The sequence below is a fragment of the Phodopus roborovskii genome, unplaced genomic scaffold (genome assembly GCF_943737965.1).
Source record: "Phodopus roborovskii unplaced genomic scaffold, PHOROB, whole genome shotgun sequence".
Lineage (NCBI taxonomy): Eukaryota > Metazoa > Chordata > Mammalia > Rodentia > Cricetidae > Phodopus > Phodopus roborovskii.
In genome coordinates this window covers 303,452-317,623 of record NW_026125934.1, presented here as the reverse complement: position 1 = coordinate 317,623, position 14,172 = coordinate 303,452, and the positions used below count along the sequence as shown (strand labels likewise).

Genomic DNA, 14,172 nt, shown 5'->3' with positions numbered 1-14,172 from the left:
GACTTTATACTTCAGTATTGCCTTGGTCATTTCAATGTTCATTTACAGTCTAGAATAAATAAATTACATTTATAAGTGTCATTCATGTTTAACACAACTATAATCCATATAAATGGATCACACTTTTAAAGAAATTCCAATTGTTAATTGACAAAATATACAGGAAAGTCGTGAATTGCTATATGTTGACATTCTATTCTGTGTATTTGAAATACTAGTATATTTGTTGATAAGCAAAACAGCTGGGGTATTGGCTGGATTGCTTTGGATAGCATTGAATATAAAGTTGGGAAGAACTGGTATTTACAATATTGAATTTTGAATTTATAAACACATTTATTTACATGTTCTTATATTCTTTGGTTTATTTGATCAGTATTTTCAATTTCTTCTGTGCTATACATACATACATACATACATACATTTACATGCTTTTTACTACTATTAGAAGTGGTATTGTACTTTTTAAAAATTCTAGTTGTTCATTTAGAATATATGGGAATGGAGTGGATTCCTGTATATTGACAGTCTATTCTGTACCTTTGAAATGTTAGTTTGTTCAAGGAAACTTTTCTTTCGTCTCTCTCTTTTTGGAATTCTTCTTTTTTTGTTACATTTATTGTAGTTTCCTATATGAACAATGATTATTTTAGGGGGAAATTATGTAGTTTAACTCTTTTAAAAATGATGCTGGATGGAGAATTCCTTTATGATTTTTTTGATCATGTTAAATGACTTTCCCCTCTTCTCCTAGTTTATGGATTTGACCATGAGTAGGAGTTTAGTTTTCTCAAGAGATTTTTTGTTTATGTAACCATATACCTTTTCTACTTTAGCTTTGAATGTGAAGGATTATAATATCCAATTTTCAAGTATTGAACTAGCCTTGCTAAGGCAAGATTAATCCCGCTTATTAATGATGTCTAATTATCTTTATACGTTCTTATGTATCATTTGGTTTTGTTGGCAAATTTGTAGTTTATTTTCCTAGAATACTTTTTTCTACAGTCTCCTTTCTTATAATATTCTACTCTAATTTTGGTGTGAAGTTAATTCTAACCTCATGCTATAGTGTTCTCTCTGCTTCTGTTTTCTGGGAAATGATTATGGCAAATGTACCATTATCATTCTTTAAATATTTGAAAGAACTCATAGGTGAAAGTAAGAGAGACTAATAAATAATTTTCAGAAGATTTTAGATGACTGACAACACATATAGGGACTTTTGGACCATTTCTTTCTATTCAAGCAATATTTCTTTTCTTTGAGTTTTAGTAATTTGCCTCCTTAATTTTAACCAAAGTTATAAAGTGTGCTAATACAGGTTTTATTTCTCTATTTCTGTATTATTGTTTTACTACACGTGGAATCAGCAATGGGTAACTCCTCTTTCATCTGACATTGGAAATTTGGATTATATAATCTTATTGTTGGTGAGCTTGGCTATGGCATTTTCAATATTATTGTCTTCAAAGATTTAGCAGATGTATTGAATGGGGGAAATGGGGAGGACTTTAGGTGGAAATGGGAGAGAAAGGGTAATGAAGAGGGAGAGAGAGGAAGGACTATGAATTGTTCTAAGGGTGTTTGAGAAAACCAGAGGAAGACACATTATTTTATAACCTTAGTTTTTATAACGGAGTTATGCTTTATACCACATGAAGGGATAATCTTTCCCTAAGAGACAGACTATCTAAAATAACTTCCGGGCCAGATATGGCAAATCTCCTTTTAAGTTATTTATCGAAGCTCCATAAACAATATAGGCTATTACTGTTGCCCTTAGTGCATCCTAGAACTTAGAGGTAAAACTATGCTGCTGGAAATACCACAAACTTCAGGAATGGGGCGTGGAAGAATGGAAGAATAGGCCTTGTTCTGATCCAGAAGTCTCTTCTCTGGGGAATAGCTTTTATACTGTCAGAAGGTGCTATGCAAGCTCAAGAGTGAAAAGCAGTCAAAACCCCTACCCAGCTGTAAATCCTACAAACCACAGCAATGACCAACCTAGTAAGATATTTCTAATTGCTCATTAGTGGCATTTTTTTCTTGGGAGTAACCAATAGCCATCTTATTGGACTTCAGGTCTTCTCAGTGGGAGGGAATTCATGCCAAGCCAAGTACTTGAGGCCAGAAATATCATAGACTCTAGAGGTGACTCTACTGCTGTCATTTTCCAAATGAGTATAATTTATTACTTCATTCTAAATACTTACATTTTAATTAATGTTTATTTAAATTAAAAACAATCTTATTTCACATACCAATCAGAGTTCCCTCTCCCTTGTGTCCTCCCATTCCCCTCATTCCACCCCCATCCACTCCTCAGGGAGGGTGAGGCCTCCCATGGGGGATCATCAAAGTCTGTCACATCATTTGGGGCAGGACCTAGGCTCTTGCCTGTGTATTTAGGCTAAGGGAGTATCCCTCCAAGGGAGTAGCCTCCCAAAGTCCTTTTGTGCACCAGGGATACATCCTGGTTCTTCTGTCAGAGGTTCCTTAGACTGCCCAGGCCTTCTAACTGATACCCACGTTCATGGGGTCTGAGTCAGTCCAATGCTTGTTTCCCAGCTATCAGTCTGGGGGCCCACTAGCTCCCCCTTGTTCAGGTTAGTTGTTTCTGTGGGTTTCTGTAGCCTGGTTTTGACCCCTTTGCTCATCACTCATCCTTCTCTACAGCTGGATTCCAGGAGTTAGGCTCAGTGCTAAACACTTATAGTGTGGCTCTCACCCTTCATCAAGTAGCTTCTTTTTGCACCAGAGACCATTATAGAAATATACAATTGCTCCACACACAGAGAACAAGTGACCATAGAAGGCCGGCAGCCTCAACTGATACATCTGTCATCCACTACTAAACCCAAGGTTCAGGAGAAATCATGGAAGAGGGATGAGAAAGTGTGTACAAGGAAGAATGACCAGGATATCTCCTGCTGGATAGTGTCTTCTAGATATTTCACAGAGATGCTGCAACCATGAAACCTCAGCAATAGGGTTGCAGAAACAAGACCAACAGTATGACACATCAGTCAACAAGCCAAGGTAGGTGGAGGAAATTTGTCAAAGACTCATCCCTAGATAAAAAGCCACAATATCCAGTGGCTTCTAAGTGAGGAAGAATTATATTTTCCATTGACAGGAATCCTGATAAACAATCAACCTTAAACAATCATCCCCAAACACAAGTATATATGCATACACACAACACTAAATGGACTCAGTAATGTGTATGTGTGTGTGTGTGTGTGTGTGAGAGAGAGAGAGAGAGAGAGATGTAACAGACTAATTGTACAATTAGCTGAGTTATGAGACTAACCTAGATGTCCAACAGAAGAGGAATGGATAAAGAAACTTGATATAGGCACAATTTTTTGATTAGCCATGAAGAACAACGTTATGTTGTTTGTAGGAAATGATCGTAAGTGAATCAGTCCAGCTTCTGAAAGACAAATATGTGCTTCCTAGATTTCATATCTACATTAAATTATGTATGCATATATGACATGGAAGTGGGAGCAAACTGACTAAGGTAAGAAAGAGAATTAATGGGAGGGAGAATTGAAAAGGGGGAAGAAAGGGAGAATATGCTCCATGTACAATGTGTACTTGAAGGGAATGTGCCTGTGACACAGAACCAGTCATAGTGAATGTAGACAATGAAAAAATGAAATTGCTTGGAGGTTGGAGAAGAGCTCTATGAAATGCCATGTTCCAGATGTCACATTGCTGTTCTAACCACAAACATGCAGCAAATTTGGCTACCTGCATCAGACTTCTATAACAGCAGGGAAAACAGAAAAAGGCATGGGAACAGGAGGAGGGCTAGTAAGGAAGAAGAAGGGGGGGGAGAGGTATGAGAGAGAATAGTGGGAGATGCATATGATTACAATACACTCTATATTCTAATAAAACTTTCAAAATACCAATAAATATAATGATAATGAATTGTCTTTGTTTTAATTGATTTTTCTCTATTACTTTCCTACTATTACTGTCAGTTTGTGCTCAATTATTAAAATTAATTTTAAGTTACTATGCAAAATAATGGGTTTCATAATGATTTTCTGAAATGCATACATCGATGTACTTTGTTATTATTTATTTCCATATACTACCCTCCCCAGCCACTCTTTTCCCCCTCTTGTTGGTCCCCTTCCTTTAAATAGCACCCCCTTTTCATGTCATGTGACCTTATTCTATTTCCCCTGCTTCTCCACTCCAACCCTTTTAAACTTCTTAGTTCCCCTCTGATTTGATTTTTTAAAATTATTTAATTTCTTCTAATTGCTTTCGTTGTTCATTTTACAGTTCCCTCAGGTAGAAGCTGGCGCTCTTCATGTTAGAGTGTCATAGTTTTCTAGTATATATGCATTTAGTGCTGTCTGTTTTCCTTTTAGCTTGATTTTGTTGTTTGCCGCAAATTTTTATAAATAGAATTTTCCTTTTTTCTTAATTAAAACTATTTAAAAGTTGTGTTTAGATGTGTTTATTGGCCCACATGTTACATAAAAGTGAATTTTCAATTTCCAAATATTTGTGATTTTAAGATATCTTTTTTGTTATGGGTTTGACTTTACTTTCATCACCATCTAAGTATATATTTTGTGTGATTTTAATTATTTTAAATTGGTAAGGTGTTTTTATTTAAAAAATATTTTTAGATCACTCAGAAGTTCATAGTAAAATTGTTATAATTTACAGATATTTCAGACATACCTTTTATCACATATGTGTAGAACCTTATCCATTATCAATACTTCCTACCAGGGTGGTATATTTGTTGTAAGTGATGAATTATGTGGGTCCATCACTACCACTCAACTCAAAGACTATTGTTTATATTATTCTTGGTATTATACATTTTGTGGGTTTGGACTAGTATTTAACAAATAACATGCATCCTTCATGATGGTGTTAGCTAAGATATATTCACAGCCTTACTTGCTTTGTGTTCCTCCACTCATTAATTCTTCCACTTATTAATCTCCATTGATTTTTATGGTCTTCATAGTTTGTCAGAAAATCTTAGTGTTGAAAACACATAGTACAATCCCTTTCTGGAAGTGTTTCTTCCACTTAGTAATATTTCCATCAGGTATTTTCATGGCTTGATGGCTCATTTCCTCTTAACACTGAATCATATTCTTCTGCCTAGATGTACCACAATTTATCCATTCATCTATAGAAGTACATCTTTGTTTTATGACCCCAAATATGGTTTATCTTAATTAATGTTCCATGCATATTTGAGAAGAATGTGAATTCTGCTGTGGGGTTAAATTTAATAAATGTCTAATAGGTCAAGTTCACTAAAAGTGCTATTGAGATAATCTTTATCCTTACTGATTTTTTGTCTGCTTAATCTATCATTATCACTAATGATTTCCCCTGTTCTAGAGTCAGTCTTGTTTAACTATGGCAGTGCTAGTGCTAATGTGGTGTAACTTTCCTTATATCTTTCTCTTTCAACTACACTTATCTTTTCTAGCAGAGGTTTTCTTAAACTACTCAGTTCTTATTGGTCTTAGTGCTGCATTTTGATCAGGGACATTTAGAAATATTGTTTCTATATTTATATTAAAGTTGACTAGATTTATATTTTCTATTTGTTGTAAGAGGTACTTTTCTGCACTATCTGATCTTAATTGAGCATTTTACCTGATTCCATTTTAGCTCTTCCATTAGAGTATCAATTATGCATACATATTTCAAAAATTATTCAGAGACTGTATTAACTTCACTTCATGTATTTTAATTAATTTAGGTCTACCTGAAATAGGATTATTGGTTATCATTTAGTGAAGGTACTTCACAACAGTGTACTTCAAATACTTCCCTTCTGTCCATTAACAATTTTTTTTTTAATTTCACTTATCAGTACGGATTCAGGCATTATGCTGGCCTGTCTGTCTTGCAAAAAATGCAAGAAATGAACAAATCTCTTAAAGAAAGCAAGGAAAGCCAAGAAAAGACAATCAAACAAATGAAGGACACAATTCAAACAGTCTAAGGCCTGAAAACTGAAATAGAGACTATAAAGAAAACAAAAACTGAGGGAGTACTGGAAATAGAAAATCTGGGTAAGCAATCAGGAACTATGGATGCAAGCATAACCAAAAGAATACAAGAGATGGAATGGAGAATCTCAGGTGCTGAAGATAAATAAGAGGAAATAGATTCATCGACCAAGGGAATCTTAAACCCAACAAATCCTTAACACAAAACATCCAGGAAAGTTTGGACACAGTGAAAAGGCCAAACCTAAGAATAATAGGCATAGAATAAGGCAAAAAAGCCCAGCTCAAAGGCGCAGAAAATATATTCAACAAAAACCACTGAAGCAAACTTTCCCAATCTCAAAAAGGACATGCCTATGAAAGTGCAAGAAGCATACTGAACACCAAAGTGGACCCCTTGCCACATAGTAATCAAAACACCTAACATAGAGAACGAAGAAAGAATATAAAGAACAGTGAGGGGAAAAGGCCAGGTAACATATAAAGGCAGACCTATCAAAATTACACCTGACTTCTCCATGGAAATTCTGAAAGGCAGAAGGCCCTGGATAGATGGCCTACAAACAGTAAGAAACTATGGCTGCCAGACTAGACTACTATACTCAGCAAAGCTTTCAATAACTATAGATGGAGAAGCCAAGATATTCCATGACAAAAACAGACATACACAATACATATCCAGATATCCATCCCTATAGAAAGTTATGGGAGGAAAACTCCAACAAAAGGAAGTTAACTACAGTCACAAAAACATAGGCAATAGATAATTCCATTTTACCAGAAGCCAAAACAAAAATCAGGGTAAATCTACACACAATACCATTACCAACAAATCCAAAACAAACAAGAATTAACGATCAATGGTCCTTAATTTCACTCAAGATTAATGGTTTTAACTTGCCTATAAAAATACACATGCTAACAGAATTTATATGAAGACCGAATAGCTCCTTCTGCTGCATACAAGAAACACACCTCAACTTTAAAGACAGATGTGACCTCAGAGTAAAGGATTGAGAAAAGATTTTCCAATCAAATGGACCCAAGAAGCAAGCAGGTGTAGCTATCCTAATATCTAACAAATTAGATTTCAATCTAAAATCAATCAAAAGAGATGAGGAAGGACATTTCATGTTCATCACAGGAAAAATTCATCAGGATGAAGTGTGAATTCTAAACATCTATTCCCCAAATACAAAGACACCCACATCAGTAAAAGAAACATTACTAAAACTCAAATCCCACATATATTCATAAACTTATAGTGGGAGACTTCAACAGCACCCAACTCTCAACACTAGACCGGACACCAGGCAGAAAGTTAACAAAGAATGAAAAGAACTAACAGAAGTTATGACCCAATTGGGTTTAACAGACATCTATAAAAACATTCTATCCAAACACATAAGACCTTTTCTGAAATTGACAACATACTCTGTCACATAGCAAATGCCTACAGATACAAAAAATTGGAAGAACCCCTGTATCTTATCAGACCACCATGCTTTAAATTTAGAATTCAACAACAACACAACTTACAGACATGCTACAAACTTATGGAAACTGCACAATGCACAATTGCACCATTCCTGGGCCAAGGAAGAACTAAAGAAATTAAATTAAAAAAATAAAGAATTTAAAGACTTCCTAGAATTCAATAAGAATGAAGACGCAACACACCAAACACATGGAACACTTTGAAAGCAGTAGTGAGAGTAAAGATCAGAACATATCCATGCTGGAAGGCTCTACCTTGTACTCTGTAATAAAGTTGAGTTGGTTCACCAAAAACAAAAACAAAAACAAAAAACAAAACAAAACAAAAAAAAAAAAGATCAGAGCACTAAGTGGCCACATGAAGAAAGTGAAGAACAATCACATTAGAGAATTAACAGCACAACTGAAAGCTCTAAAACTAAAAGAAGCAAACTCACCCCAGAGAGTAGACACCAGCAAATAATCAAATTGAGGGATGAAATTAAAGTAGAAACCATAGAAACAATTAAAAAAAAAAAACAACAAACAAACAAATAAAAAAAATCCCAATGCAACAAAGAGTTGATTCTTCAAGAAAATCAACAAAATAGACAAAAACTTTATCCAAAAACACCAAAAGAAGAGAAGGAATCTGTAAATTAGCAAAATCAGAAATAAAAAGGGGTACATAACAAAGGAAACTGAGAATATCCAGAGACCCTTCAGTCACACTTGGAAAACCTGTACTCTACAATATTCTAAATTTTAAAGAAAATGGATAATTTTCTGGATAGCTATCACCAAAATTAAATCAAGAGCAGATGAGCTTGATTTAACAGTAATGAAATAGAAGCAGTCATCAAAATCTCCCAACCAACCAACCAACCAACCAACCAACCAACCAACCAAAACAAAACAAAACAAAAAAACTAGAAACAACAAAACAAAACAAAAAAAAACAACCAAACAAAACCCCAGGGCCAAATGGTTTCAGTGAAGAAATCTACCAAAAATTCAAAGAAGAGCTAACACCAATACTTCTCAAATTCTTCAACACAATAGATGCAAAAGGTTCATTGCCAAAGTTTTATTATATATATATATATATATATATATATATATATATATATATATATATTTTTTTTTTATATAACCAAGTCCATTTAAGTGAAAACAAACATTTATAGACAATATTTGGGAATTTGGGTGTCCTTCTTTCCAAACTACTTCCTGCTGGTAAGGGGCACTGTCATGGGGGATTCTAAGAAGATGCAGAAATCCTGGCTGTGGTCTGCAAGGCTGCTTTGTCCAGCTGTTTTGAATGTAGAATCACCTGGTACTCTGTTTCAGGTGGTCTGGCTTGATCAAACCACATTAGTCTGGAAGGAATCCACATCTTTTCATTTTCTGTGGAAACAAAAATAGTTATCCTTTTCCCCAGTAACTTGTCTTTGAGCTTAAATTTAGGAGTCAAAGCATTTTTTTAATTTAATGTATTATTTTACATGTCGATCCCAATTCCCTTTCTCTCCCTCCCTCCTTCTCTTCCTCTCTCCTTCCCTCCCTCCTTCCCTACTTCCCTCCCTTTTACCCTCTCTGCCCTCTCAAATGCACTCTAACTACCCTCCCCTCCCATCCCCCACCCCAATTCCATATGTAGGGGAATGCCATCCAGTTGGGGTCATGCAGATGTGACAGGTCATGTGAAGTAGGGACTAGGGCTTCTCTCCTGTCTCTAGGTTAAGGCAGTTATCCCTCCATGGGGGATGTGTTCACAAGGTCCTTTTGTGCACCAGGGATACATCCTGGCTCCATTGTCTGAGGTCCCTTAGACTGTTCAGTCCTTCTGGCTGAGACCTATATTCGGGGGGGGGGCTTGAGTTGTCCCATGCTGACTTCCCAGCTATCAGTCTGGTGGCCCATTAGCTCCTCCTTTTTCAGGTAAGCTGTCTGTATGTGTTTCTGACGCCTGGTCTTGTCCTCTCCATCTGCATCTGGGTTCTACTTCGACTCAGTGTTTATGTATGCTCCTGTTTCCAACCGGCATTAGTTGAGAGCTCCATGGATAAGTTAGTTGTTGATCTCACTCTCCAGAAGGGCATTTATGGTAGCCTTTCCACGGAAGCTCAAATTGTTAGTTGGCAGCAGTCTTGTAGTTCTCTAGACCTTTCTTTGTGTTAAGTTTTATCTTCAAACCAATATTGGCTCCCTCTTTTATGTTCTCTCTCTCTCTCTCTCTCTCTCTCTCTCTCTCTCTCTCTCTCTCTCTCTCTCTCTCTCTCTCTCTCTCTCTCCTGTCTTCTATTCTTAACAGGGCTCAATCTTCCTGGTCTCACGTGTTTTCCATTCCTCCTCCTCTTTTTCTCCTACTTCTCTCTCCATTCGCTGCCCCCCCCACTTCCTCTGTGCTCTGGAGGACTTGTCCCTTCCCGGTTCTGTGAGGGACTTTATATGAATCTCTTAGAACACATCTTGTATCCTAGTTACTCTGGTGGTGTGAATTATAGGCTGGTGATCCTTTGCTCTATGTCTAAAATCCATATATGAGTGAGTACATACCAAGTTCCTCTTTTTGTGACTGGGTTACCTCATTCTGGCTGGTTTCTTCAAGTCCCATCCACTTGCCCGCAAATAACAAATAAACTTAAGAAAGTCAAAGGATATAATATTGATGGTCAAACATAAAATGTGTTTCTATATGTTAAAAAAAATACAATTGGAATTCCAAAAGTATCAATAAACATTAAGTATATAGGACTAATTTTCCCTTTTTTATTTAAATTAAAAAACAATCTTATTTTATATATCAATTCCAGTTCCCCCTCCCTCCCATTCTCCTATGCAGGAAAATGGATGGAACTACAAAAAAAAACCATCCTCAGTGAGGTATCCTAGTCATAAAAAGAAACGTGGTATGTACTCAATTATATATGGATTTTAGAGACAGAGCAAATGATCACCAGCCAGAGATGCTAGAAAACAAGGAGGACCCTAACAGAGAAAAGAAAAGAGATAAGATCTTCTGAGAAATTGGGAGTGGGATGTAGAGGTGAGAGAGAGAGATAGGAGAAAGAGAAGGAGAGAAGAGGAGACCATGAGGGAGCAGGAAGATCGATTCAGGGAAGAATAGAGGAGAGCAAGAAAAGGGAAACTATAACAAAGGGAGCCATTATAGGTTTAAAGAGAAATACAACACTAGGGAAATATCCAGAGACCTCCAAGGATGATACCAACTAACAATCTAGGCAACAGTGGAGAGGCTACCTTAAATACCCTTTCTCTATAATGAGATTGATGACTGCCTTACATGCCATCCTAGAGCCTTCACCTAGTAGCTGACAGAAATAGAAGAAGACACCCACAGCTAATCACTGAGTCGAACTCCTGGACTCCAGTTACAGAGAGGGGGAAGTGATGAGCAAAGGGGTCAAGACCAGGCTGGGGAAACCCACAGAATCAGCTAATATGAAAGGGCGAGCTCAAGGACTTCAGAATGATAACTGAGAAACCTGCATAGGACTGACCCAGACCTCCTGAACATGGGTCTCAGTTAGGAGGCCTGGGCAGTCTAAGGGACCTCTGACAGTGGAACCAGGATGTATCCCTGGAGCACAAAAGGACTTTGGGAACACATTCCCCCATGGAGGGATACTCCCTTAACCTAGAGACAAGGGGGAAGACCTAGACCCTGTCCCAATTGATTTGACAGATTTTGATGACCCCTTATGGAAGGCCTCACCCTCCCTGGTAAGTGAATGGGTGATTGGATGGGGGGTGGTGGTCTGTGGAGGGCATGGGATGATGTAAGGGATAGGGACCTGGGACTGATATGTGAAATAGGAAAATAATCTTAAATAGAAACACTTTAAGTATAAAATTCTAACACAATAACTTAAAAAGAAAAAACAAGTTAATTTAGATCATCTAATGATAATAAAACTGGCCACCATTCTTCTGACTATTATTATTATTATTTTTCTCCTATGTCAGGATATCTTTGAATATTTGTTATATTATTAAGATACTTCTGGAACAAAATGCTTCTTGGTTTCATCTAAGGTACTCTTTCCTTCCTTCCTTTTGGAAAGCTAATTTTATTGAGTATTGAATCCAGTGTTGGGGGGGTCTTTCTTCACTGTCTTTCACAACTTCTCATAAGAAGTCCTCTGTGATTTCTATTTGTGTCCTTTTAAAGGCAAAGTGATTTTACTCCTGGCTTTGAAAATTCTATCATTATCTTAGCTTTCCTTGAATATGATATATTTATATGATATTTTGAATATTTTATTTGCTTACTGTATTCAGAGATTACTAGATTCACAGTTCAGTGTCTAATATTGACATTTAAATGTTACATTCAATGAGTATTTTCAACATTTCTTCATTCTTTCTTATCTGTTTGATAATCATTTATATATACTCCATCATATGGAGCTTTCTCACCGTTGTTGATGTTTTTGGCTTTTCATTATATTGTTTCTCTTTGCACTTAGTTTTGGGAAATATCTATGAACCTACCTCTATGATTACTTATCAGTTCCTGAGCTCTATTGATTCTACTAATGAACCCATTTTCTTCTTCATTTTCTCTTCAGTGATTTTCATTTTAAAGAGCATTTAAAAATTCTTACTTTGAATTCCCATTACTCTGATTATATTACTTACTCATTTCCTCCTACCCTTTCTTTACTTTTTCATTAAATTCTTTAATACACTTATTTAAAAATTTCACTCTGAAAAGTCCCAAATTAATGATACATAGGAGTCTTATTTTGAGGCTTATATTGTTTCTTCAGGTTATGGTTTTTCTTGCCTTTTGGTATACTTTAAATTTTTTTTGAAAACTCAAAACACAGTTGTTATTAGGAATTAAGGTAACTAAGCCTCTAGTTGAGAATTCATGTTCATTTCACCAGGAATTGGGCTGTATTTAATTCCTTCCATAAGTATAGGTGCCTTGCGCTTCCACTCTTTCTAGTAATCTTGTTATTTCCACCATTGATGTTGCCCTTTAGGTAAGTTTCCCTGTGAAGGATAGTCTCTATCTTGCAGATCTTTTAGCTGTAATCCTCTAATATACTGGAGCCTGGTTTGTTAATTAAGGGGTGAGGGGGAGGGACTAAAATTTTTAATTAGTCTATCTTAATCACATAAAAGAATGGTGTTTCATCATGACATTTTTTGTGCACATATAAGACAAACATGGTATATACTCACTCATATATGGATTTTAGACATAAAGCAAAGAATCTCCAGCCTACAATACAATCTACACTGCTAGAGCAACTAAGAAACAAGGAAGACCCTAAGGGACATACAGCAGCCCCTGGAGAAGGGGAAAAGGACAAGATCTCCTGAGAACATAGGGAGCAGGTGGGCAGCAGAGAAGAACTTAAGAGAAAGAAGAGGAGGGAAGAGGAGAACATGAGGGAGCAGGAAGACTGAGTCAGGGAAAGAATACAGGAGAGCAAGAAAAGAGATACCATAATAGAGGGAGCCATTACAGGATTGTGTATGAATATAATATCTATTTACCCCTTATTGCGCCTTCTCATTTTTGTAGGAGGCAATTTATAATCTTCTGATTAAATATGCTTTTAATGTGCCTGTACCTCTGAGATGTGATCTTTTTATTTTATTTCTTTTCAGAACATTTCTTTATTTTTTCACTAAGACTTTCCTAGAGGACATAACTAACCTTGTCACCACCCCCACCCCCCACAAACGGTTAGTGCACTCACTGCTGTAGAGCAGATACGAACAGTTTCAAGGACTGGAACCAACCTTAAATGGCAAAAAACACTTTCTCTCTGAATTATCATAAAAAATGTTTTAAGTAAAAAAAGAAAGAAAATGAGCAAAGGGGCAATGGTGGTTTCAGAATGAAAAGGTCATTCACGTTTCATGTCGTACATTCAATCTTGGCTCTAGTAACAAAATGGAAACAGGATTACTATCATACAAAATGTTCACTACAGTACGCTGTATGCACCTGTTTCAAGCCCACCCCTAGCCCCTAATGCTTCCAACTCAATTACTTCCCAGCCCGTTGTGCCTGTCGACGAAGGAGCACGTAGATCTTCTCTTTGATCCAGTCTTTGTTATAAGGCTGATACGTCTGTGTATCAGCTCGGTACACAAGACAGCTGAGGTCTGCCAGATCGTCAATAAAATCAAACAACTGGCTGATATCATATGTGATGGAGGGGCTGCTGGGATTCATTCTCTTCAGGTGTTCTTCATACATTTTACAAACACCTTCCATGCACTCATTCACAGACTCATAGTCAGCGTAGGTCCTGCCTTCTGGCCTCTTGGTAGGCTGTACCAGCAAAATGGCGTGAGACATCGCGCCAAACACTTTGCTGCAGCCGCCGCTAACACCACCGCCGCTGCATACGAGCTCAGCCGCAACGCCGCCAACAGCAAAAGATGTGATCTTTTTCAAAGTGTTTTTATATTGAGAGATTCTTCTATTCTGTTACCAATTCCTTTCCTTGGCAGAAAATGTTTCTGATCACTTTTCTTAAAATTCTCACCCTCGAGTCAGGTGTGATGGGTGGATCATACCTATAATCCCAGTATTTTGAAGGTGGAGGTAGGAGGTTTACTGAAAAGGCAAATCTTCGGTAGGTTACATAAGAGGTCAGTCTGGGCTATGGACTAAGATTCTGTCTTA

The 14,172-nt window shown here is 36.8% G+C and overlaps 1 protein-coding gene across 1 annotated transcript; it reads right to left on the bottom strand.

Moving 5' to 3' along the window:
- Nucleotides 1-13,196: 13,196 nt before the first annotated feature.
- Nucleotides 13,197-13,917, bottom strand: LOC127218030 (enhancer of rudimentary homolog). Its single transcript, XM_051179039.1, has one exon. It carries the CDS (start codon nucleotides 13,840-13,842, stop codon nucleotides 13,528-13,530), a length of 315 nt encoding a protein of 104 aa, XP_051034996.1. The 5' UTR covers nucleotides 13,843-13,917; the 3' UTR covers nucleotides 13,197-13,527.
- Between the last annotated feature and the right edge of the window lie 255 nt (nucleotides 13,918-14,172).